We start from the raw sequence: 26983 nt of genomic DNA, 5'->3' as shown, positions 1-26983 counted from the left end.
TAAATAAATAAACCCAAAATTTATTAGAAAGTTGCTGTTTTATATAAACAGCGGGGAAAAAAAAATGAAATCCTGTTTTTACACTGTTCTTGGTGAAGCTTTTATACAGTAGGACAGGTTAGTACAATAATAATAAGTGAAGACATTGGGGATCAGAGGAATGGTAATTGCAGGTTATTACTCATACAAATAATGATGACAGTAATTCGCAAGTTACTTTCTTGACTCATTGACCTTATAGAGAGTTATTAATTTCTTTAATGCTGATTTCAATTTACCATCTGTTTCATTTTCATCATTTACTAAAGTCGTCAGCTTCATAAACAGCCTTTGGCAGCGGTCCATCTCGTTCTTGCTCAGGAAGACCAAGTTGAGGTTGAAGCGTTGAGTCTCTGCCAAACACTGCAATATTTCCATCACGTCACCCACCTGTCTGTCTTGGAGATGCTCCTCCAGCACATGGAGGAACTCTCCCAGCAGACCCGAGCACACTTCTGCACAGAAGATATGGGATAACTTCTCAGCCCCAACTTGCAATAGGAAGTCATATCTTTTCTTTGCTTCTATTCTGCGCCAATCACGGGTAAACTGAAAAGCATTTCTGGGCTCTGACAGTGATTCCTATAATAAAGAGTAAAAGACAAGGACAAATACAAGACCTGTGGATTTTCCCCCCCAAAAAACAGATGGCAGACTTCACAGCAATTTATCATTCAGGATGATTAGTCATTTTTTATTCCATTCTTTGCACCACAATCACGTTGATGGTGAGTGGCGGCACTTCCAGTATATCAGAGAGCAGCGGTGGCACCAGTAGACCTTAGGACTACAACAAGGCAGTGTTACCTAAAGCTGTGACCAGGAGCCCAAAAATGGTACCAGCCCACTGGACCTTTTATACTGGACCTTTTATACTGGACCTTTTATCCTGCTGTCTAGATTCCCAAAGCAAAGTCATTTAGGACAGCGCAGTAGCCACGACATCACCCACTCTTCTTCGTTGTCACATCACTTCCCCACAAATAAATAAATGAGTGTAGGAAAAGAAAATTTCAATGCAGCTTCTAGCTACAATTTATCATGGGACCAAATATACAGAATTTAGGGAGCGATATTACATCTAGTCCAGCGACACTCCTTTAGACCAGCATCTGATAATCTAGAAAGTCTGATAAATCAGCACTTGTTCCCAGCAGTAAATTGCTATATAATATAGAATTTCACAACAATAGAAGCAAAACACGGGACAAATTGAACCACAAGGTTACTTTGAAGGATGATTGGATTTGTATGATGTCCTATAATCTAGAATATTTGACGATATGGTACTAATTTGATCCCACAGATGGCAGAATTAAAGTAATTTCACGAAACTAGATTTATACAATCCTTGCTTTAATCCTAGCATTAATATTATTGGTGTAACCATACAAGTTAGTGATCTGTATTTTGGAATATTGACAAGGTGGATCGTCATAAATGACAGTTTCCATTTTGTGTTTTTAAGTCTGGAGCTATAGTACTGCTGTCCCAGCCACAAGCTGTGTGGGGAACTGCAGCATGGCCATATTCACACTCGGAAGTGCTGCAGATCCTAGCACAGCTGGTGGTTGGGGAAAGTGGCACAGGAAAAAATCAGCACATTCTTAAATCACTGGGGTCCCAGATGCTGAACCCCCACAAATCCTAATGTGTATATGTCATCACTTTATAAAATAGGAATATCCTGTTAAAGTGATCCGGTCATTTAATCAGATATATATAGCCTTGTAGCTCTGCTGCATCTTATTATGCCCTTATTGAGAACACTAGATGGTGGCCCGATTCTAACGCATCGGGTATTCTAGAATATGTATGCGGCCGACCGGGCGCAATCAGCAGAGCGGTATTTAAATTTGGCACCAAAATCGCTGATTGGTCGAGGCCGGCAACCGCGACCAATTAGCAAAGCGGTGTTAAAATTTGGCGCCTATATCGCAGATTTGTCACGGCCGGCGGTCGCGACTAATTAGCAGAGCGGGGTTTAAATTTGGCGGCAATAATGCTGATTGGTTGCGGCCGGCGGTCGCGGCCAATCAGCAGAGCGTTATTTAAATTTGTTGCCAATAATGGTGATTGGTCACGGTCGCGACTAATCAGCAGAGCGGTGTTTAAATTTGTCGCCAATAATGCTGGTTATTCGTGACCGGTAACCGCGACCAATGAGCAGAGCGGTGTTTAAATATGGCGCCAATATCGCTGATTGGTCACGGCCGGTGGTTGCGACTAATCAGCAGAGCGAGGTTTAAATTTGGCGCCAATACTGCTCATTGGTCGCGGCCGGCGACCGCGACCAATCAGCAGAGCGGTGTTTCAAATTGGCACCAAAATCGCTGATTGGTTGCGGTGGCCGTCCGCGACCAATCAGCAGAGCGTTGTTTACATTTGGCGCCAATCTCGCTGATATGCCGCCCATCTCGCTGATTGGTCGCGGTAGCCGGCCACCGCAACCAATGAGCAGAGCGGCGTTTAAATTTGCCGCCGATATCGCTGATGGGTCGCCGTGGCCGGCCGCGACCAATGAGCAGAGCGGCGTTTCTATTTGCCGCCCATCTCGCTGATTAATCGCGGTGGCCGGCTGCGACCAATCAGCAGAGCGGCGTTTAAATTTGCCACACATCTCGCTGATTGGTCGCGGCCGGCCACCGCGATTAATCAGCGAGATGGGCGGCAAATAGAAACGCCGCTCTGCTCATTGGTCGCGGCCGGCCACGGCGACCCATCAGCGATATCGGCGGCAAATTTAAACGCCGCTCTGCTCATTGGTTGCGGTGGCCGGCTACCGCGACCAATCAGCGAGATGGGCGGCAAATTTAAACGCCGCTCTGCTGATTGGTCGCGGTAGCCGGCCACCGCGACCAATCAGCGAGATGGGCGGCAAATTTAAACGCCGCTCTGCTGATTGGTCGCGGTGGCCGGCTACCGCGACCAATCAGCAAGATGGGCGGCAAATTTAAACGCCGCTCTGCTGATTGGTCGCGGTAGCCGGCCACCGCGACCAATCAGCGAGATGGGCGGCAAATTTAAACGCCGCTCTGCTGATTGGTCGCGGTGGCCGGCTACCGCGACCAATCAGCGAGATGGGCGGCAAATTTAAACGCCGCTCTGCTGATTGGTCGCGGTGGCCGGCTACCGCGACCAATCAGCGAGATGGGCGGCAAATTTAAACGCCGCTCTGCTGATTGGTCGCGGTGGCCGGCTACCGCGACCAATCAGCGAGATGGGCGGCAAATTTAAACGCCGCTCTGCTGATTGGTCGCTTTGGCCAGCCGGCTGCGACCAATCAGAGTCGTATTAGTGTGGGCCCGGGAGCGGCGCTGCTTGTGCGGCTCCGTATTAGCGAGGACCGGGGAGCGGCGCTGCCTGTGCGGCTCGTTCTGCTGCGAGAAGCCGGGAGATGAGCGACTGCTCGCAGCAGAAGCATCCCGACCGGCGGCGCCGCTCCCCGGTCCTCCGTTCACACTTGCTGTCGGGAGATCAGCGGGCCAAGAAGCTGATCTTCTGACGTTAGCCACATGGAGGTCAGCGGCGCCGGTCGGGGTAGTTGTGCTGCTAGTGCCGCTCATCTCCCCGCTGCATCGCCGCTGACCTCCGTCCGCCAGATGAGCCGCTAACGGCCGCCATCTTTTTTCAGAAATCCCGCGGCGCTGATTGGCCACTGCCGGACCAATGAGCGATGCGGGATTTCCAGGACAGACAGACAGACAGACGGGATAAGACAATTATATAGTAGATTCCTATGTAATTTTCATGCTGAGAGTGCCTAAGCAGTATTTTTGCAGTGACCAATGGAATGCGAGCCCTAGACTGAAAATAGAATTAGTCTTACCGGTAATTCGGTTTCTAAGACCCTCCACGACAGCACCACCCGGAGTTTGCTTCCCCATCCTAATTAGGGACAGGAAACACAAGAGGTTAAATAGCCCCTCCCCTATACTATCCCCAGTGTTTTCAAAGCACCACACAAGATGAATGCTTCAATAATATTTTATTAACACTAAGGAGTTTTTCTCATAAATCAAGAAAGGGCGGGAATTACCCGTGCTGTCGTGGAGGGTCTTAGAAACCGAATTACGGGTAAGACTAATTCTATTTTCTCCAATCCCCTCCACGACAGCACCACCTGGAGCAATAACAAAGAAAGAATTTTAGGGAGGGACAACCGCCTGAAGGACTTTCCTTCCAAATGCTAGGTCTCTATTTGACATTACATCCAATTTATAATGTTTAGCAAAGTTATGGACGGATGACCATGTAGCCGCCCTGCAAATCTGCTCGACGGATGCGGTAGCCTTTTCAGCCCAGGAGACAGACTTAGCTCTGGTGGAATGAGCTTTCAAGGATTCTGGAGGAAGTAAATCTTGATTTTTGTATGCCTCACAAATCGCTTTTTTAATCCAATTTGCCAGCGTGTGTTTGGAGATTTTCTTCCCTTTGTTGGGGCCTCCATATTGCACAAATAGGCGCTGATCCTTTCTGCAGGACTCAGTCTGACTTAAGTAGAAGATGATAGTCCTTCTAACATCCAGCGAGTGGAACTTCTCTTCTCTGCTATTTGGTAGATTCTGACAAAAAGATGGAAGGATTATAGGCTGAGACATATGGAATTCAGATGAGACTTTGGGAAAAAATGAAGGCTCCAACTGGAGGATGATTCTGTCTTCCAAAACACGAAAGTAAGGCTCTCTGATGGAAAGTGCTTGAATTTCCCCCACTCTCCTAGCTGTAGTCAGGGCTACCAGCAGTGCTGCTTTCCATGACAGCTTGTCTATTTGAGATTCAGATATTGGCTCAAAAGGTTGCATGGTAAGACCTTTAAGAACCGTATTGAGATCCCAAGGCAGAACATTTCTTGCTCTCGTCGGGTTCATTCGTGATGTAGCCATCATGAATCATCTAATCCATCTGCTTTGGGCCAAGTCAGTATCAAAATAGGAGCTTAGGGCCAAGATCTGGACCTTAAGAGTGCTTGGTCTTAATACTTTAGACAGACAAATTTGCAAAAAATCCAGAATCTAAGATATATTTGGCTGAAAGGGATCTAGTGTATGTGGGTCATACCACAGCTTGAAGGTCTTCCAGATCTTTCCAGAAATGGAGTTCGTGACCTGCTTCCTGCTTTTCTGCAGTGTATGGATCACCTCCTCTGAAAAGCCTCTGGCCTTCAGTATGGTGGCTTCAGAAGCAGGCTGCTAAGGAGAGATTTTAAGGGGTTGGATGGTAGATCGGACCCTGATGCAACAGATCGTGTATCTGAGGAAGAATCAATGGATCTGCTACCTTCAAACTGTTCAATATTCCGAGCCATGCCCTTTTGGGCCACATCAGAGCTATGAGGAATGTTTTTACCCTTTCGGCCCTGATTTTTTGTAAAGTCCTTGGTAACAACGGAATTGGGGGAAACACATATGCGAGTCTGAGATTCCAAGGATGAGCAAACGTGTCTATCCCCGCTGCCGGATCCTTGGGGTCCAGGGAGAAAATGGTTTTTACTTTCACGTTCTCGTGGTTTGCGAACAGATCCACTTCTGGATTTCCCCATTTCTGTACAACCATGTGGAATATCTTCCAGTTCAGACTCCATTCCCCCGGATGAATGTCCCTTCTGCTTAATAAATCTGCCTGATAATTGTCGGAGCCCTTCAGGTGCAGAGCCAACAGGGATAGGAGATGAAGCTCTGCCCAGCAAAAGAACCTTGCTGACATTAACTGCAGGTTTCTGTTCTTTGTGCTTCCCTAATGTCTCAGGTGGGCTACCGTTGTCATATTGTCCGAGTATATTCTGACATGCGACCCCTGGAGTAGGGACTCGGCTGCCAGAAGGGTATCTTCCACCGCTTTCAATGCTCTTAAGTTCGAGGATTGATCCGCAATTTCTTGCAATCAAATTCCCTGAAAGGCCACCTGGGAGACTACGGCTCCCCATCCCTTCTTGCTGGCATCTGTCTTGACTGACACAAACGGATGCTGAAACCATACTGTTCCCTTTTCCAGATTTCTCAGACAAAGCCACCATCTTAAAGATACTTTTACCTGCTCTGGTAGATGAATCCTGCTGGTGAGGGAACTTAGAGATCTGTCCCAGTGGGAAAGGATAAGGCTCTGGAGAACCCTTGTATGTGCTTGAGCCAAGGTACCGCTTGAATAGAGGAGGTCATGGTCCCCAGGACAGACATGGCGAATCTTATTGAGATCTTGTTCTGGTTCATTAGTGCATGGACTTTCGACCTCAGCTGAATTTGCTTTTGCCTTGGCAAAAACGAGGCCTACTGCTGGGAATCTAGAAGAATCCCCAAAAAGGTCTTCTTGGTGGAGGGAAGTAGATCCGACTTGTCGCGATTTATCAGCCATCTCTATGATTCCAGAGTATGAAGAGTCATCTGGAGGTGCTCCTTCAATATTGGGACTGAGGGAGCCATTAATATAAAATCATCCAAATATGGAACAATACTGATATCCCATCTTCTTACAAAGGCCACCACTTCCGCCATGAGCTTCGTGAACAAGCGGGGAGCCGACGAAATCCCGAAGGGAAGCACGTTGAACTGAAAATGATGTATTCTTTGATTTTGACTTACAGCAAATCTGAGGAACTTCCTGTAAGAAGGATGAATTGGCACGTGATAGTATGCCTCTTGCAGGTCTATTGTTGCCATCACAAAATCTTCCCCAATCAGTGGAATTGTGGACTTCAAAGATTCCATCTTGTACCTTCTGTATTTTACATATTGGTAGAGATGTTTCAGATTGAGAATTATCCTGTAGGCACCTGATGCCTTTTTTAACAAGAATATTCGAGAAAAGTGACCTTCTCCTCGTTCTCTGCCAGGAACTGTTGATATTACTCCTGCATTTTGTAAATCCTGAAGACCCAATATTAGGACTTTCTGCGATCTTGAGAAAGACAAAGTTGTTATCTCTGCTCTTCTTGGTGGGTAAGCAGTGAAGTCAATTTTGACTCCTGTTTCCACTATCTCCAGTATCTTTCTGTCTGTTGATATTAGCCGCCACTGTGGAAGGAAACTTGCAATCCTGCCTCCTACCTTCCTGGCGTCATTGTCGGTCTTGCCTTGAGTTTTGAAAAATATTCTTCCCTTTTCCACCTTTGGGGTAAGACCAGCGATCAGATTTTCCTTTGCCTCTATAGTAAAACGATTGATGTTGCTGTTGCTGAGATGGAAGAAATGGCCTCTTCCTAAAGTTTTTTTGGAACTTTTGGCTCTGGTACAGATTTTTTCTTGTCCGAAGCTTTTTCTAATAGCTCATCCAAGGCCGAACCAAACATACATTCTCCTTTAAACAGGATGGAACAAAGCTTTGATTTTGACACATTATCTCCGCTCCACATCTTCAGCCATAAAGCCCTTATCGTGGAATTGGATAGTACTGCCGAGCTTGCTACAATTCTAATAGACTCTGCAGAGGCATCCGCTAAGAATCCTGTGGCTTTCTGCAGTAGGGGAAGAGATGCAAGAAGGTCCTCCCAAGGAGTACCTTTCCAGAGATGATCCTCTAATTGCTGTAACCAGAGGAACCATGGATTGTGCTACACAAGTTGAGGCGATATTTGTCCTCAGGGAAGCCGCAGATGTTTCCCATGTCTTCCTCAACAGGCTGTCCATCTTCCTCTCCATTGGATCTTTTAGTTGGGAGGAATCTTCAAATGGAAAGGTCGTCTTTTTCGCCACCCTTGCAACTTGAACATCTACTTTTGGAATCTCTGCCCATGCTTTAGTCATACTCTCATCTAGCGGGAATCTCTCTTTCATTTCTTCAGCAATATTTAACCTTTTTTCCGGAAACTCCCATTCATCCATGATGAGACTACGGATATTGTCGAGCACTGGGAACAATAGCTTTTTCTTCAACTTCAAGCCACCAAACATCTCATCCTGGATTGTATGGGTTTTCTTCTCTTCCTCCACCTGCATAGTGTCCCTCACTTGCAATAACAACTCTTCCACATTTTCTGAGGAAAAATAGTACTTTTTGTCCTCCTCACTTCCCTGATCTGCACTCAGGTCACCTTTTTCACGCTCTTCCATAGAAATATTTTCCTCTGAGTCTGAAGTATCCCTGACTAGATACTTCCTCTTTTTAGCCGGGGGAGGACCCTCAGCCCTCGCTTGCTGGAAGGACTGTGAGAAGGAAGCTAGTGAGGACTGTATTTTCTGTCTGACCATTCCCCTAACTTCTTCCATAAGGGACGGCTGTTCCTCTTTCACAATTTTCTCCGTACATCTCTGGCACAGGAGTTTCTTATGGCCTGAGGTGAGCTTTTTTCTACAAATGTCACATTTGCGTATTGTAGTACTTTCACCCACTTTCGGTGCAGGATCCTTGTCTCCCTAGAATTAGAAGGGGAGATGTATTTAAACTTTTCGGATCCTGCTCAAGAGAGTGGGGAATAACCTATAACCTATCCCAGGAGTACTTAGGGCTGGGTTTGCGCCGGCCTCCGCAGATGCAGACTTAGAGACAACACCTTCCATAGATACAGACATTTTCTGTCCAACCTTATCGGTGTCTTCTCATCTGGGTCTCTTATAGAAGGAACAGAGATCCAGCACCGACTCCCACCAATCAGGTGGAAGTTTTCCTCCCTTTTAGGGAAAAACCGCGGTTTAAAATTTCCCACCGCGGCCCCATGCGTTCCACTGTGGAACACAAACCGAAAGTGACGTCGCCGGCCGAACACCGCGTACTTCCGGTGCATCCTGCATGCACGCAGGACGCTGCCATGGACGACGGAGGACAATCCACAGGCTGGGGAGCTACAGGAGGGTGAAGAGTGAGGAGGTCCCGCTCCGGAGAGAACGGGAGCGAACAGGGGAGGAAGGCCAGAGACGCTCGATCCCTGCAGCCTAGCTCAGGTATGTTAATAGGGCATTGCTCGCCGGCCACAGCTACCCTAGGAACCTCTTCATCCCATAGGGACAGGAAAACACTGGGGATAGTATAGGGGAGGGGCTATTTAACCTCTTGTGTTTCCTGTCCCTAATTAGGATGGGGAGGCAACCTCCAGGTGGTGCTGTCGTGGAGGGGATTGGAGAAAACCCTCCTTCTCGATATTCTTTTAAGAGCTAAGACAGGGGACAGTTAAAGTTTACACACAGCAATACAATGAGAGCCATAGATATCGAGGTAACAGAGGCACAGTGAAACCTAGAAAGGAGATCGAGGTGACAGCAGCACAGTGACCACTAGAGAGGAGATTGAGGGGACAACACCACAGTGAGAGCTAGAGGAGACTGAGGTGAAAGCAACATTGTCAGAACCAGAAAGGATATTGCGGTAACAGCAGGATAGTGAAAGCTAGAAAGGAGATTGAGGCGACAGCAGCACATTGAGAGCTAGAGATTAGATCAACGGGTCAGCACCACAGTGAGAATTAGATAGGAGATTGAGGTGACATCGGCATCGTGAGAACCACGGAGGAGATCGAGGTGACAGCAGGGTAGTGAAAGGGAGATCAAGGTGACAGCAGCACAGCAAGAGCCAGAAAGGTAATCGAGGTGTCAGCGCCACAGTAAGAACCTGGGAAAAGATTGAAGTGATAGCAGCATGAATAGTAAGTTATGGTTTATTAAATGGGTTTGCTGCATCCTGATAGTCATTAGTTTTTGTGACCTGGGCAGGTAAATACTGTTGTCCTTTTCTGTGGAGCTAGGCTATGTGAGCACGTTCAGCATTTGATTGCAGATATTTATGCAAGGTTTCTGCACCTCTTGGCAGCAAAAACACTGTGGAAAAAAAATAAAGCACGTTTTTTGCCGCGATTTGGAGCGTTTTTGCATGCATTTTTTGATGCATTTTTGTACAGCAATGAATGCTTTTTGGAGCTAAATAAAGATATTTTAAAAAGGAAACGTGGGACATCGCTTTAACCCTTGGATTAGACAATGAGGGTGTCTGGTTGACACCTCTTCATCACTAAACAAAGGGCTTGGTGTCAGTGTAGCGCCCCGAGGGTTCGGCCGCTACAGGGGTATTGCACCTCAGCCCAGAGGTGTGATATTCCACTCCCGGGTAAGGATGGAGTATGGACCAGGGCTCAGTTAGCTGCATACAACACACACACCCCATTTCCGAGGGACAGCTCAACGGTGCTCCCACTAGACAGAAGTGCAGGCACGACCGACTATGTCCCTGCCTGGAGTGGGGAGGGGGGTGGAACACCCAGTGCTGTAGGGGCAGATAGGGGTTGGTTCCTGAGCATAGGAAGGAGCCCATTGGTTGCTGGTCACCTGGGCTCATGGTCAGAGGGAGGTATAAAAGGTGGGCACCATCTTAGATCTAGGTTCGTTCAGTCAGAGGAGAAGACCGGGAGTGGAGGCTCTGTAGGAGCTCCACTCAGGAGCGGGCCTAGAGAGAGGCCGGAGAAGAGAGAGAGAGGAGGTGAAAGGGAGCTGTGATTAAGTCTCATCCCAGCTCCACGAGAAAGGAACAGAAAGGAACAGAGAAAGAAGGAGAGAAGGAGAGACAGAGAAACAGAAGGGCTCAGGAACAAGAAGGTGGAAGGGACCCTAAGAACCCACGAGAATCCAGGGTGAAGGGTCAGGCAGATTAAGGGTACCGGATCCCAAGTTGGTGGAGGAGAAACTACCCTCAGCCAAAGACCGGTCGTCGTGATGATCTATTGGTGCGACACCTCATCAAACCTGCTAGGAAGGCGCCATATAGGACAGCGGGGGACGGGGCCCACGTTTAACCGCACAAGTCCGCGGCAGCTGGACAAAAGTGGGTCACTGGTGAGGCAGGCCAGAGAAAGGATTAAAGGGGGTCCTGTGCCATGCTCCTGAACTGCCTGGGAGTTGACCGAGCCCCACACCTGGTGGACGCAGCACGGCTCGGGCGGTCACTGCTGACAGAAGTGACCCGGAACAAATGAACTGTGAGTAAAGACCCTGGACTGTAACTTGTTGTCTGTGTGCTCCTTCGCGCCTCCAGCACTACCGGTACTGGGACTCTCACCACCATCACTCCCAACATCCACTACACTGCCCTGGGGCCGCACTCTTCCCGTGGGGAGTCACATCATTCCAGCTGCATTCATCATCAGCCCCAGCGGACTGCCTTGCAGCGGCGGTTCCTAATAACCGCAATCCACGGGTGGCGTAGTCGGACATTATCTGAAGCACGTAGCAGACTACCACTGGCCTGACCACCCTGAGCCGCGGGACCGGGCCGCCACTACTACTCCCCCCCATCGTTCCCCTATCGCCCGGATCCGCGTTCCCCACGGCCCAGGGGGCGAGTCAGCTTTGGCGTAGTCGGCAGGATTTCGTGCCCGCTAACCACGGGTACTGCGCGCCTGAAAAGAGACTGTTTCACTGTACTAAAGATGGCGCCCGCCCCAGAAGAAAGAGCGCCATAATGTGCGCGCCAAAAGACCACAGGAGGCCGCCTCCCATCGTGGGCCGGTTCCCAGAATGGCGCCAAAGAGGAAGCCCGCCCCCAACAACCATGAGCACGGCTGTGGAAATGTCCGTCAACGTGGGGGGGCTGCCCCTGAGAGTGACTGTCAGCAGAATGTCCAAGGACCACCCCCCATGGGGGCGGAAAGAGAAGAAAACTGCGGGGCAGGGGGTGGTCTGGATCAGTCCAGACAGACCGCACCCGGGGATGGACGCCCTCAGCAGCACCAGCCTCCTGACCCGAAGCCTGCTGCAGACCGAACCGCTCTGCAGCCTAGCAGAAGTCCTAGCGCAGCTCCCCAGACACCCGGAGCGTGCGCAAGCTGCACTGGAGGACCTGGAGCGGAGGATGGTCCGGGCGCAGCGGGGTGCACTCACTGAGTGGAGAGAGGAACTGGCCCAGCAGGCCGAGACCCACCAGCGACAGGCCTCAACCGCACCCCGGAGTTTGCCTGCCTCTGAGGACGGCGCAGGAGGAGAGAGGACCGGAGGCGACGCCGCGGAGGGAGCCACAAGGACTGAGGCAAGTGAAGGGGACGTCACCACCCCAAGCCCAGCAACCGCAAGCCTGCCCTAGCCTCCCGTCGCAGTACCCGAAGCCCCACTCACCGCACCTGTTGCCGCGCCGCCACTGCTCCCAGCTAGGTCTCAAGTGGCGAGCGCCGCGGCCACGCCCTGCCCGGCGCCACGCCCCTTGACCCCGGGCGCCATAAAGCAAGAAGCATCATCGGCCCGGTCGCAAGGCCTGGATGACCCGGGCGCCATCGCTAAGCCTGCGCTCCTGTCCCGGATGGGACTGCCACCTAGCGCAGCCAAAAGACCCCTGGCCTGGTCGCAAGGCCGAGTGCCCCCGGGCGCTGCTCCCACATCAGGTCCCCCCACTATACCATCGCTGGGCGTGGACCTATTGGCACATCATACCGGTCCGGATGGACTGCCGCTGGAGTGGCCGGCGGAAGTGACCGGCAGTCAGCCATGGAAGGCCCAGCCCCCGCGCGAGCTTCTGATACCGGCTCCAGAACCCGTAGAGGTCACCCTACCCCCACTGGAGGACGTCCAATTTGCGTGGGACCCCACCAGCGAGAACTTGATGGGGTTCTCTCAAGAAACCCGGGCAGACGCGGTCCGTCGTCTGGAGGCCTGTCATCAGCAACTGGCGACCTTTGAGCGGGAGCGACGAGAGAGGCGCGTCAGAGAGGAACGGCTCCAGGCCCAGAGTGCTGAACAAAAACGCAAGGCCCGCCAAGACCCCCAAGCAGCCCGTGGTCCCCAAATCACCGGGACCATAGTTAAATTCCACATGGAGAACGGCTGGGGGTTCATCAGGGGCCCAGAAACCGCAGGCGACGTCTTTGTGACCCGCAGGGACGTTGAGAGTCATCTACCTGAGGGACACCGTGGCCGTGACTTGTACCCTGGTGATGTGGTCGCCTTTACCCGCCACGTAGATGCAAAAGGACCATACACCCTACATGTTCATCGGCTCACTGAGGAGGAGCTACAACACCGCGGCTATGAGGAGAGCCAAGAGGACCCGGACGGGTCTGAAGAACCATATGAGGAGGAAGAAGGAGCATATGGAGGACACCGCTACTAGTAAGTAGCAAAGTACCTGTGTACATAGTTACCCGTCAGGGTACAGAGAACTGATTATTGTTAAGAGACTGTTGCCTGTGTGCCCCTCATCCCCTACCAGGCTGAGGACTGTGAGCAGCCATTCCCTTCCCAAAACTGGCCGAGAACTGAGAGCGGTCAATCCCTTGTATATAGTTGCGCTTCCTAAAGCGCCCCCTACTGGTTTTATAAAAAGACTACCACGTCTACCTCGGGACAGCAAGTCCCTCGTGTTTACAAGTTTGCCAAAGTTCCTGCACTTACAAGAAGAGTGCACACCTGGTCGCAAGTTGCACCGCCGCCAGGATCCAAGAATGTGTTGTAAAAATGTTTTCCTGCAAATGTTTTATATGAAAAGTTTTTATATGCTGCTAGATAGTAATGTGAATGTTTTCTAATAGTGTTTATATGTCAAAAGAGTTCCAGAAGTATTAGTAAGCGTTTTATAATAGTGTGACAAGAAAAGAAAAGCGTTTCCCATAAAGGGAATTGAAAGATGTTGCCTGTTTTCTGATGTGAAAAGTTTTAAAAAGTTTGCATGTCCTGTAATTAACTGTTTTTGCTCTTTTTCAGCCCGAGGACGTGCTGTGCTTTACCAGGGGTGAGTGTAGCGCCCCGAGGGTTCGGCCGCTACAGGGGTATTGCACCTCAGCCCAGAGGTGTGATATTCCACTCCCGGGTAAGGATGGAGTATGGACCAGGGCTCAGTTAGCTGCATACAACACACACACCCCATTTCCGAGGGACAGCTCAACGGTGCTCCCACTAGACAGAAGTGCAGGCACAACCGACTATGTCCCTGCCTGGAGTGGGGAGGGGGGTGGAACACCCAGTGCTGTAGGGGCAGATAGGGGTTGGTTTCTGAGCATAGGAAGGAGCCCATTGGTTGCTGGTCACCTGGGCTCAAGGTCAGAGGGAGGTATAAAAGGTGGGCACCATCTTAGATCTAGGTTCGTTCAGTCAGAGGAGAAGACCGGGAGTGGAGGCTCTGTAGGAGCTCCACTCAGGAGCGGGCCTAGAGAGAGGCCGGAGAAGAGAGAGAGAGGAGGTGAAAGGGAGCTGTGATTAAGTCTCATCCCAGCTCCACGAGAAAGGAACAGAAAGGAACAGAGAAAGAAGGAGAGAAGGAGAGACAGAGAAACAGAAGGGCTCAGGAACAAGAAGGTGGAAGGGACCCTAAGAACCCACGAGAATCCAGGGTGAAGGGTCAGGCAGATTAAGGGTACCGGATCCCAAGTTGGTGGAGGAGAAACTACCCTCAGCCAAAGACCGGTCGTCGTGATCATCTATTGGTGCGACACCTCATCAAACCTGCTAGGAAGGCGCCATATAGGACAGCGGGGGACGGGGCCCACGTTTAACCGCACAAGTCCGCGGCAGCTGGACAAAAGTGGGTCACTGGTGAGGCAGGCCAGAGAAAGGATTAAAGGGGGTCCTGTGCCATGCTCCTGAACTGCCTGGGAGTTGACCGAGCCCCACACCTGGTGGACGCAGCACGGCTCGGGCGGTCACTGCTGACAGAAGTGACCCGGAACAAGTGAACTGTGAGTAAAGACCCTGGACTGTAACTTGTCTGTGTGCTCCTTCGCGCCTCCAGCACTACCGGTACTGGGACTCTCACCACCATCACTCCCAACATCCACTACACTGCCCTGGGGCCGCACTGTTCCCGTGGGGAGTCACACCATTCCAGCTACATTCATCATCAGCCCCAGCGGACTGCCTTGCAGCGGCGGTTCCTAATAACCGCAATCCACGGGTGGCGTAGTCGGACATTATCTGAAGCACGTAGCAGACTACCACTGGCCTGACCACCCTGAGCCGCGGGACCGGGCTGCCACTACTACTCCCCCCATCGTTCCCCTATCGCCCGGATCCGCGTGCCCCACGGCCCAGGGGGCGAGTCATCAGCGACACCTAATCCCATAAACCCCAATTCCCATTCATGTCATTTCTGGGGCAGCTGAGAGCTGCTATTTTTAGCCAAGGAAGGGGTCATTAGGCCAACATGTTCCCTCCTGGCTATTAATAACAGCCCACAGCTGTGTGGTTAGCCGCCACTTCCCCACGATCAGCAACCAGCAGCGCTTTGGACGCAGCGTATTGTCGCTGCGTTCAAAATACTGTGTTCTAATGCAGCATTTGTTTTGTCAGTACATGCGGATCCATTGCATGTAATGACATTTCAAATCGGTCAAAATCTGCAGCAGAGAGGCCACATAAATTGACATACTGCAGGTGAGTTTGGGTACGTGTCCATGATCAGGAAATGCTGCGGGTTTACATATTTATGCAGCGTCAAACCCGCAGTGGCCAGATGTTACAGCATAGTGGGTGGCATTTCTAGAAATCCCATGTCCACTATGCATGCGTCTGAGGCTGCGGATCACTGACATGCGGCGCCTCTTTCAGTACCGCATGTCAATTTCGCTTACGGAGCTAGTCTTCGCAACAGAAATTTGACCACTAGAATGTATTGAATGCAGTAAATCTGCATGGTTCAGTGAACACATGCGGATTTACCTGCTTTCAATAGAAAGCATAGTTTTGGACACAGCAAAAATATGCTGCGCAAAAAGCGCTGCTACGTCAGGATCGTGGGCACATAGGCTAAAATAAAAAAAATGACGTTGACTCCTGTGTCATTTTCATAACCAGCAGAGGGAAAGCCAACCACTGGGGGCTGATATTACTAGACGGGAAAGGACAATTAGCCAAAAATGTTCCCTGGCTATTAATAACAGTCCACAACTGTTTGCTTAGCCTTTACTGGCTAGATTAGAGGGGGATCCCAGAAAAAAAATTAAGTATGGTCCCCCTATAAAATCTAACCAGCAAAAGCTAGGCAGACAGCTGCAGCTGAAATTAATAGCCAGGGAAGAGGCCATGGATCCTGGCCCCCTCCGAGGCTAATAATATCAGCTCTCAGCAGCCCCAGAACAGGCGCATCCATAAAATGCGCCAAATCTGGCACTTAGCCTCAGCTCTTCCAATTTGCCCTGGTGCGGTGGCAAGTGGGGTAATAGGGTTGGGGTTCATGTCAGACTTGTATTGGCAGCCCAGGTTAGTAATGGAGGGCGTCTTTATAAGACGCCCCCATTACTAATCCTGTAGTAAAGTTTTTTAAAGAGCACCTGTCAGCAGGATTGTGCTCAGTAAACTACATACACTGTCAGGTAGGCAACATTACACTGTTTAAAATGATACCTTGGTTGATTAAATCCGTACTGTGGTTCTTGCGGAATCTTTACTTTCAGTTTGGAGATAATGATATGCTCGTGCTTTGGGGCGGCCTGTGGGGGGCTCTATCTGGTGCTCTGTTTACATATTCATCTGTATGCTCTTATGAAAGCTCACTGTGCCTTCACTGACCAGCCTCCTATTTTACATAATGCATCTAGTAGTGCGGGGCTAGGGAAATAGGAGGCACGTCAGTGAAGCCACAGTGAGATGTCATAAGAGCATATAGATGAAGATGTAAGCAGAGCACCAGATAGAGCCCACTCCACAGGCCGCCCTGGAGCACAAGCATATCATTATCTCCTAAGTGAAAGTAAAGATTACACAAGAACCACAGGACGGATTTCATCAAGCAAGGTATCATTTTAATCAGTGCCGTGCCTGCTCCCGTTATTATCAGCGGGAGCGGCCGTAGGATGATGGGAGCAGTAGTTTCCCACGGGCAATCCTTTGTGCGTTTTTGTCGTGTTTTTGACTCATTGACTTAAATTGAGTCAAATACGCAGCAAGAATCCGGAAATATTTTTATATAAAAACGCTGCAAAAACGCACAAAGAATTGACATGCTGCACATTTAAACACAATGACAATCCTGACAGGAAAATTCCTGATCATGTGCACAGCACTTCAGGATTGTCATTGCATTAGCTGGCACAAGGGTTCCCTGGCATTTTTGGCCCATTTCCGCATGGAAAAAAAGCCACGAAAATGCACAGTGTGCACATAGCCTTATCCTCCACCTCTGCAAACCTGGTCTGCTGCCCCATCATAATCAACTCTTCAATTTCCCCATGCAGTTGTAAGCTACTTTTAGCAGCAGCTCAACAAAAATGTCACTGCCTGTACCAACTCTGTGTCTAATAATATACAGGAGGACATGCATATATAGAGGGTATTGTAACTGAACAGTATCTAACAGGAGACGCGGGTTGCAAGCTTGTGTATTTTGGCCAAAATATCGACCTGTGTCTGTCCTGGTGTGGTCTGTCTTTAGTGCTGGGTAACCCACCTAATCTAATAGTATGGGCGTCACTAATAGGCTGTAAGTCAGACACTGTGCACTACAGGTGTGTGGCCAGCACACTATACAAGCCATTTTTGTGTGCAATTTTAATACTAAGCAGTCACCCCCTCCATGATTATATGGGTTTCCTGCATCAGTTTTTGTGACCTGGGCAGGTAAATAATGTTGCTCTTTTTTGCGGTTTTAATTCTTGAATTTTCGGGGGGGGGGATTTTAATTCCTCTTCCTGTGACTTTGCTTTTAATTTTGCTGTGTGGGGAGTAAAGTTTGTGGGCAGTGCAGAGATTAAGGGCAAAGGAATAGCCTAACATGAGACTAAACCCTTTGCCTCTACATCAGGATCAGTTATATTTTGCAAAGACAATGATGCCACCCTTGGAGCTGGGGAATCCATAGAAGAGAACCAGTACTGGACGGAGCCCCCTCCTCCGTGTTACACAAGTTCACTGGTTTGTAGTGATATTCGTTCCCTCGAGCTGACATATGCCCTACACAATATGGCTGTCTGTGCATTACAGAGAAGCCCTTTAAATATATAATTGTCTATTCTTTTCTTAAAAGGAGCGAGTGTTCCCTGTGACAATTTGCTAATCAAGCAAAGGTAAACCACAGTGCGGGAGCTGCGAATTGCTGGAGGTAATCAAATGGATACATCTGGATTACAAGAGAAGATGGAGTTTCAAATAGTGCCATAAAGAAAAGAGCCGCGTGGCTGGGACAAGCAGATGTAATCAATTTCTGTTTCCGCCTCACCTGTAACACGGCACAAGCTGGCTCTTTGGACGAGCAGCTTGTTGTGGCAGTCGGGTTCCATGGCTGCTTCCTATCGCCTCCAATCTTGTCCTTCCGCTCCAAAGGTTTCAGGTTAGAAGCCGCTACAATGTCTCTGAGGAAAAAATGAAAGTGGAATCTATTGTAGAAATGAAAAAGTTTAATCTAGCAAAAAGGACATCAAACTTTTCTGGAATTTCCATGGGTAAAAAACAGAAAGACAAGGAAATAACAAATAGTTGAACTATAATACAATTGGCACGCTTGCTCGAGAGTTCTGCCTACAAGATTGCAGAACCAATTTTAAGGCAAATTCAATACCTTGGACAAAAAGTATCTACTGTCTTTTTTGTCTACAGCTCCTATGCAGACTTATCTGTGTCTATGGTGATCTGATGGTGGGTATTTCTGATTAAAATTCTCCTATATTGCACAATATAGACCTTTATAGTGAAGCTCTAATATACAGTTAGGTCCAGAAATATTTGGACAGTGACTCAATCTTCATGATTTTGGCTCTGCAGGCAGCTATTTTGGATTTAACCGCTTCCCGACCGCCCACTGTACATAAACGTCGGCGCTGCCTGGGCTCTGTGCAGCGCCGACGTTTATGAACGGTCGGCAGTCCCGCAGCCCTCAGGACCCCCAGGGTCCTGCAAGTTCTGCGGTTGCAGTTCAGAGCGACAGCTATGACAGGGGACATCATCGGGACCTGATTGGATCAGGTCCCAATGATGTTAACCCTTTGCTATCTTCTATACACCGCGATCTATAGTGATCGCGGCATATAGAAGATAGTGAGAGGAGAGGGGGTCGTCCACTTACCTCTCCGACGGCCCCCTGATGCCTTCCAGGACCTGCCGTTGTTATGGCAGCTGGAGGTCACATGACCGCCTCCAGATCTGCCATATATGGTGCCCTGCTAGGCTCAACATGCAGCTGAAGTCTAGCAGGAGACAGACAATGTGAAACTGTCAGCAAAGTTCTCATGCAATGTCTATAGCATTGCATGAGAACAGTGATTAGAAGAATAAAAATTAATGTCCCATACAGGACTAAGTAAAAATGTAAAAAAAAAGTCTAAAAAATGTTTTCAAACTGTTAAAAAAAATCACAAAATAAATAAAAATAAATAAATAAAATATTAAACCAATAAATCCGTATATTTATGCAAAAAGAGTATACATATTTGGTATCGCCGAATCCGAAACAACCCGATCTATAAAACTGTCACACTAATTAACTCCTTCTGTGCGCACCGTAATAAAAATAAATAAAAAACGGAGCAAAAAAGCCGCCATACAGCTCCATCAGCCAAAAAATAAAAAAGTTATGGCTCTCAGAATAAAGCGATGCAAAAAAAATATTTTTCTGTAAAATTGTTTTATTGTGTAAAAGCGCCAAAACATAAAAAAAAACATACAGTAAGTGTAGTATCGCTGTAAATGTACTGACCCGAAGAATAACGTTGCCTTATCACTTTTACCACACGCAGAACGGCATAAAAAAAAAACAAAAAAAAAAAATTCCTGAATTGTTGGTTTTTGTTAATTTTACCTGCCAAAAAACGGAATAGAAAGCGATCAAAAAATGTCACGTACGCAAAAATGGTACTAATAAAAATGTCAACTCGTCCCGCAAAAAACAAGCCATAACATGACTCTGTCGGCCGAAATATGGAAAAATTATAGCTCTCAAAATATGGCGATGCAAAAACTAGATTTTGCAAAAAAAAGCGTCTCTTAGTGTGTGACAGCTGTCAGTCATAAAAACCCGATATAAATCTGGTATCTCTGTAATCGCACCGACCCGAAGAATAAAGTAATCTCATCACTTATACCGCACGAGGAACGGCATAAAAAATAAATAAAACCAATTCTTCACCTGCTACTGATTTGTTTATTATGTCTCCCAAAGATCGCAGTAAGGCTCTGCTCACACTTATCCTGCGCTCTGCGCTGAGCACTTACACCAGAGTTTCCGTGTAAATCTCTGAAATACGTGATTCAGAGAGGAACCCATGACGGAAGATTCCCTGTAATGAGGCAGATATAGGCCACTGTGGATGCTGTCTGGCCTGTGATCCCACGGTGTAATTTTTTTTAGGCGTGCATAAAAGATAAAAGTGCGGTTGGCCACAGTTTTGTGCACTTCTGAAAAAAAGGACACCGCTAAACAGAGGCCAGACGGAGTCCAGAGTAACTCTGCTGCCTCATTATAGTGAATGGATCCTGCAGGGGTTTCATCTGAATTACATCACTTGGAAATTTAGATGGAAACCCCGATGTAAGTGCTCAGCCTAGAGCGCCGGATAAATGTTACGTAAAATGTTCCCAATATAAGCTTCAACTCGGTCCTCAAAAAAAGCTAGTCCCCACTCAGGTAAGTCATCTGTTAAAAATATAAGGGACTTCCAAGTTACTGGTAGCAGAAAGGCTCTGGAAAAGAAAAATGGCCCTTGCCCCCCAAAAGAAATTCAGAAAATGTTGTGCTCCCAAATCCAAATGCCTATTCTACAATAATTTGTTCTCCAATTGTCAAATAGCGCTCCGTCCCTCCCAGATCTCCCCGTATGGCTAAGCGGTACGATACAGCCACATATGGGGTATTGCCACTTTTAGAAGAAATTGTGTGACACATTTCGGCACCATTTTTACCCATTGCCCTGTGTGAAAATGTAAAATCTGAGGGTAAAACATTTTTTTGTGGTAAAAATACAATTATGTTTTCTTCACTGCCCAATGGTATAAATTTAAAGATTAAAAAATACTCACTACTTCCCTAGATGAATTCCTTGAGAGGTGTAGTTTACAAAATGGAGTCACTTGTGGGGGTTTCTGCTGCTTCGGCATGTCTTCAAATGTGACATGGTGTCTGCAACCTATCCCAGCCAACATAGCGCTCCTTTCTCTTTCGAACCCTGCCGTACACCAAAGCAGTGGTTTTCCCCCACATATGGGGTATCGGCGTACTCAGGAGAAATTGCACAACAAATTTCATGGTGCAATTTCTCCTGTTATCCTTATGATAATGCAAAATTAGGGGATGAAAAACATTTTTTGTGGGAAAAATGTGAAAATTTTATTTTTACGGCTCAATATTATAAACTTCTGTGAAGCACCTGTGGGTGCAAGGTGCTCACCACACATCTAGATAAGTTCCCTAAGGGGTCTAGTTTCCAAAATGGTGTCATTTGTGGGGGGTTTCCACTGTTTAGGCACATCAGGGGCTCCCCAAATGCAACATGGCGTCCACTAATTATTCAAGCAAATTTTACATTCAAAAAGTCAAATGGCGCTCCTTCCCTTCCAAACCCTGCTGTGCACCCAAACAGTGGTTTTCCTCCACATATGGGGTATCGGCGTGTTCAGGAGAAATTGCACAACAAATTTCATGGCGCAATTTCTCCTATTACCCTTATGATAATGCAAAATTAAGGGATGAAAAATGTTTTTGTGGGAAAAATGTGAAAATTTTATTTTTACGGCTCAATATTATAAACTTCTGTGAAGCACCTGGGGGTGCAAGGTGCTCACCACACATCTAGATAAGTTCCCTAAGGGGTCTAGTTTCCAAAATGGTGTCATTTGTGGGAGATTTCCACTGTTTAGGCACATCAGGGGCTCCCCAAATGCAACATGGCGTCCACTAATTATTCAAGCAAATTTTACATTCAAAAAGTCAAATGGTGCTCCTTCCCTTCCAAACCCTGCTGTGCACCCAAACAGTGGTTTTCCTCCACATATGGGGTATCGGCGTGTTCAGGAGAAATTGCACAACAAATTTCATGGTGCAATTTATCCTATTACCCTTATGATAATGCAAAATTAAGGGATGAAAAACGTTTTTGTGGGAAAAATGTGAAAATTTTATTTTTACAGCTCAATATTATAAACTTCTGTGAAGCACCTTTGGGTTCAAGGTGCTCACCACACATCTAGATAAGTTCCCTAAGGGGTCTAGTTTCCAAAATGGTGTCACTTGTGGGGGGTTTCCACTTTTTAGGCACATCAGGAGCTCTCCAAACGCAACATGGCGTCTGCTAATTATTCAAACAAATTTTACATTCAAAAAGTCTAATGGCGCTCCTTCCCTTCCGAACCCTGCAGTGCGCCCAAACAGTGGTTTTCCCTCACATTTGGGGTATCAGCACGCTAATGAGAAATTGCACTACAAATTGTGTATTCCATTTTTTCCTGTTACCCTTGTGAAAATAAAAAAATTGGGTCTAAAGTAACATTTTTGTGAAAAAAAGTTAAATGTTTATTGTTTTCTTCCACATTCCAAAAATTCCCGTGAAACACCTGAAGCGTTAATAAACTTCTTGAATGTGGTTTTGAGCACCTTGAGGGGTGCAGTTTTTAGAATGGTGTCACTTTTGGGTATTTTCTGTCATAAAGGCCCCTCAAAGTCACTTCAAATAAGATGTGGTCCCTAAAAAAATGTTTTTGTAAATTTTGTTGGAAAAATGAGAAATCGCTGGTCAACTTTTAACCCTTATAGCTACCTAACAAAAAAAAAATTTGGTTCCAAAATTGTGCTGATATAAAGTAGACATGTGGAAAATGTAATTTAATAACTATTTTGTGTGACATATCTCTCTGATTTAAGGGCATGAAAGTTCAAAAATTGCAAAATTTTCAAAATTTTCGCCAAATTTCCGATTTTTTCACAAATAAACGCAAGTGATATCGAAGAAATTTTACCATTATCATGAAGTACAATATGTCACGAAAAAACAATCTCAGAATCAGCGGGATCCGTTGAAGCGTTCCAGAGTAATTACTTCATAAAGTGACAGTGGTCAGAATTGAAAAAATTGGCCTGGTCACGAAGGCAAAAACAGGCTCTGGCGCGAAGTGGTTAAAATTAAACAACTGAGATGTAATTGAAGTACAGACTTTCAGGTTTAATTAAAGGGGTTGAACAAAAAATATCCTGTGAAACATTTAGGAATTACAACCATTTTTCTACAAAGCCTCCGCATTTCAGTGGCTCAAAACTAATTGGTCAAATTAACTTTATCACAAATAAAATGTTCATTTTTAATACTCTGTAATGACTGCCTGAAGTCCACAAGCCATGGACGCTACTAAACGTTGGGTTTCCTCCTTTGTGATGCTTAGGCAGGCCTTTACTGCTGCGGACTTCAGTTGTTGCTTGTTTGTGCCTTACATTTTGACTTTTTTTTTTTTGTTAGGAAGTTAGAAGGGTTAAATGTTGATCAGCAATTTTTCATTTTTCCAACAAAATCAATTTTTTTAGGGACCACATCACATTTGAAGTGACTTTGAGGGGCCAATACAACAGAAAATACTCAAAAGTGACACCATTTTTGAAAGTGCACCCCTCAAAGTGCTCAAAACCACACTCAAGAAGTTTATTATCACTTCAGGGGCTTCACCGGAAGAGCTTACTTGAGGAGCTAGCCGTCTACTGGTAGTGGCCGGGGCTTGTTACTGCACATCCGCTTCTTATTGATTTGAATAGGAGGCGGATGTGTAGTACCCTACGGCAGCCACTACAAGTAGACGGCCAGCTGCGCAAGTGAGCACTTCCGGACTGCGGCTGCCACCACCATTAACAGCTGATCAGCGGGGATGCCAGATGTCGGACCCCAGCCAATCAGACATTGATAACCTATCCTAAAGATAGGCCATCAATGTAAAAGTTGTGGACAACCTCTTTAATACATCTAAGTGTGGCTATGGCAAGCATATAATGCCCCTCGAGTATTATGCACTGGTTCTATTAGGGTATCTTAAAGGAGTTGCCCACTACTCAAGACAACCCCTTCTTAAATTTCTTAAATAACATATCCCCCAATAAAAAATAAAAAAAACAGATACTCCCATCCTGCACTAGCGCTATTCCAGTGCTGGGTCTTTTGTGACATTGTTATGCCACATGAGCACTGCATCAGTGGCCGTCGATAGGCTGTTTCGCTCCCACTTCTTTCGGATGAACCTTGGACATGAGGAAGAAGTGGGAGAACTTCAGCCCATTAGCGGTTGATGATTGGCTGCAGTGTTCACATGGCATTACAATGTCACGCTTATAAGCTTGTATTATATCACACTGTATTATAATGAAGACATCATAAAATGTCTGTGGTGGTCACTAGGATTAAAGGGGTTATCCACTAATTTTATATTAACAACCTATCCTAGGGCAACAATATCAGACTGTTCGGGCCCAACACTCACACCTCCATGAATCAGCTGTTATCACCTCCATCAGAATCTGGATGCAAACATTTTCCGGAGTGGATTAACCTCAGATCCATACACTGTTTAGATGCCCGTGATGGTATTGCAGATCAGCTCCTATTAAAGAGGATACTAAACAGTGTATGGAGCGGTGCAATTCCATCCTGAACTCACTTATATTCAACCACCGATACAGGTGGTAACAGTTGATCTTGGGGGGTGTTGGGTGTCGGACCCCCCACGATCTGATGTCTCATCAATATAAAGATAGTGGACAAGCCTTTTAAGAGGCTTTTTTAATATATTATAGGTCACTACAAATAAAGTATACATTGACCAGAGGAAACTATCGGAGCACAGCCACTTGTACAGTGGAGATTTTACCAGTGAGTAGTGGTTGGTTTTGTTTTTTTAATAACATTTCCAGCAACTGGTTTAATTTCTTTCGCTTAAATTAAAGAACAAGCAAAAAACTAGAGATTACATACTTCATGTCCACCAGTATTGCCACAAAGTGCTGGTATCTTTAATGTCATTGGCTAGAGGTTTTGTTATCACCGGAATATGCCGTACCTGTCGTTATGTTTTGCTACCCCTGATGTGTGCACAAAAGGACATTTATTATGTTATAAGAGAAAATATAGCTGCACTCTGAAATGCTAAGAATAATGAATTTAGAAAATTGGAAACTGCATTACTGCCATAGAAAATAGGGATACGCTACACTTTCCACATATGGAATATTGGAAAAATTGATCTGTAATATTGCTATAGAAAAAAAGAAGGTACTTAATGCATAAATTGGCCAATATATTAAAAATCAACATCCATGAAGAAGGCGTACCTCATTGTTGGGTCCCTAACCTAATAAGTCACCTCTCCTGGGCTGAAAAGCCTACAATTTATGGGGCAGTAAGGAACCAGCTAATTAAAACCACCTTAAGAGTAGGAGTGCACATATCATAGGAGTTTGCTACAAATAGAGAAACTGACCAGCTACTCCAAATTTATTATATTATATACCTGAACTCCTCGTAAGATGCCACTTTTTGGTGAATGGCGCGAAATTTAGCAGCATTCTCCCTCTGATACTTCTCGTCTGCAGCCACAGCATTGGCCAACTCCCGTTCCAACTCCCGAAAATCAAGAACTTCTGAATCATCCATTGCTAAGTAAGCAAAATATAAGTGTTATGGTCCTACATAAATCTTATGACAAACAAATAAGACAATGTTGCATGTTATTTGATAAAAAAAAGATAAAAATGCTTGTCTATTGGGGTAAATTGTTGTAATACAAAGGAGGAGTCAAATGCTTGAATGTGCAATCATACATGTCCCAAAGGCAGGAGACAGATGCGGCTGTGACCGTGGCTTCACAGAGGTCAAGTGACAGTAGCCAGACCTACTGCGATCGGCGCCAGATTCATCATAAGGTCAAAAACACAAGAAAAAGAAAATGGGCTTAAATGGCTTTTTTTCTAGTTTTTTACATTTTTAACTACTTTCCTTGTTTTAGTAAGTTATTAAAGTCGAATTTGTGTCGCAAAAAATAATAAAAAAAATTTACCAGAATAAATCACACGCACATACAAAAAAACATCTGATTTGCATATAGAAAAAAAGCTGTTTTTTCATTCATATTGTCATCCATTGTTATACATGAGGTCCCTTGTTTTTTGTTTTGCTTTAGTTTCTTGTGCCCATTACATTTGGGGGTGGGCCCCCCAGGCTGTGCACCTTTATCAAGGTGAGTCAGTAGAGTTAGTGCTCATTCAGACATCAGTTTTTCTCGTACGAGTGCTAACTGTGGTTTTCACGGGTGGCACTCACACCTATGACAGTCTATGGGACTATTCACATGTCCGCTATTGTCCTCGGACCGAGTGGTCCATTTAAAAAAGCCGAGACATGTCCGAGGTTCAGATCAGAATCAGCAATGCAAGTTTATGGGTCCTTGAAAAAAAAATTGGACAGCACTTGGATGACATCTGAATGCGGTCCAATTTTCATGGACTGTCAGAAAGGAGAAGGTAAAGAAAACAAAAATTCTCCAAGAAAAACTGAGTCCTAAGTATCCTATGTGTTTTACGGGTGTTGCTATTTATATATTTTCTGCAGGTTGCCTATGAATTATGTTTTTATTCTAGGTTATATTTTTTTTTAATGGCTACAACGTACATGTGAATCTGCATATTACACTTAGACCACAGCCCCGCTATCAGTATTCGGTCAGTATTTTTTCTAAGGAGTGGGAGCCAAAACCAGGTGAAGAACAATCAGAGAAAAGGTATAAAAGAAACAAGTCATCAATTCTGCATTTATCACCCACTCCTGGTTTGGGCCCCCACTCCTGAGAAAAAATACTGACCAAATACTGATAGTGGGTCCGTGGGCTTATGCAAAGGGCAGGTTCACACGACCGATGTCTCTACATCCGAGAAAAACAGTACGATTCTAATCAGACATTGATCAGAGTGGCATCAGTTTTTCTCGTACGTGAATAAAAATAAAAAAAAAAAGTTTCCCCGTCTTCTCCATTCGGTCAGTCTGTGAAAATCACACCACACTTGGATGTCAACTGAGTGCAGTCTGATTTTTTTCACAGACCTATAAACTTGCATTGCCGAAACTTGGATCAAGTTCGGACATCTCAAATTTTTTCCATGA

General features: G+C 46.4%; 1 protein-coding gene across 1 annotated transcript in view; it reads right to left on the bottom strand.

Moving 5' to 3' along the window:
* Nucleotides 1-26983, bottom strand: part of DNAAF19 (dynein axonemal assembly factor 19) — a 29817-nt gene continuing 2834 nt past the window's right edge. Inside the window, exons 2-4 of the mRNA XM_073683213.1 lie at nucleotides 25338-25482; nucleotides 18088-18220; nucleotides 1-621 (exon numbers count right to left, since the gene is read on the bottom strand). Coding sequence (XP_073539314.1) covers nucleotides 214-621; nucleotides 18088-18220; nucleotides 25338-25480 — 684 coding nt within the window. The 5' untranslated portion in view covers nucleotides 25481-25482 and the 3' untranslated portion in view covers nucleotides 1-213. The remainder of the gene's footprint in view (nucleotides 622-18087; nucleotides 18221-25337; nucleotides 25483-26983) is intronic.

This window comes from Phyllobates terribilis, unplaced genomic scaffold (assembly GCF_046119375.1).
Source record: "Phyllobates terribilis strain yellow unplaced genomic scaffold, ASM4611937v1 Scaffold_5__5_contigs__length_657084704, whole genome shotgun sequence".
Taxonomy (NCBI): Eukaryota; Metazoa; Chordata; class Amphibia; order Anura; family Dendrobatidae; genus Phyllobates; species Phyllobates terribilis.
This window is presented reverse-complemented; position numbering and strand designations above follow the sequence as displayed.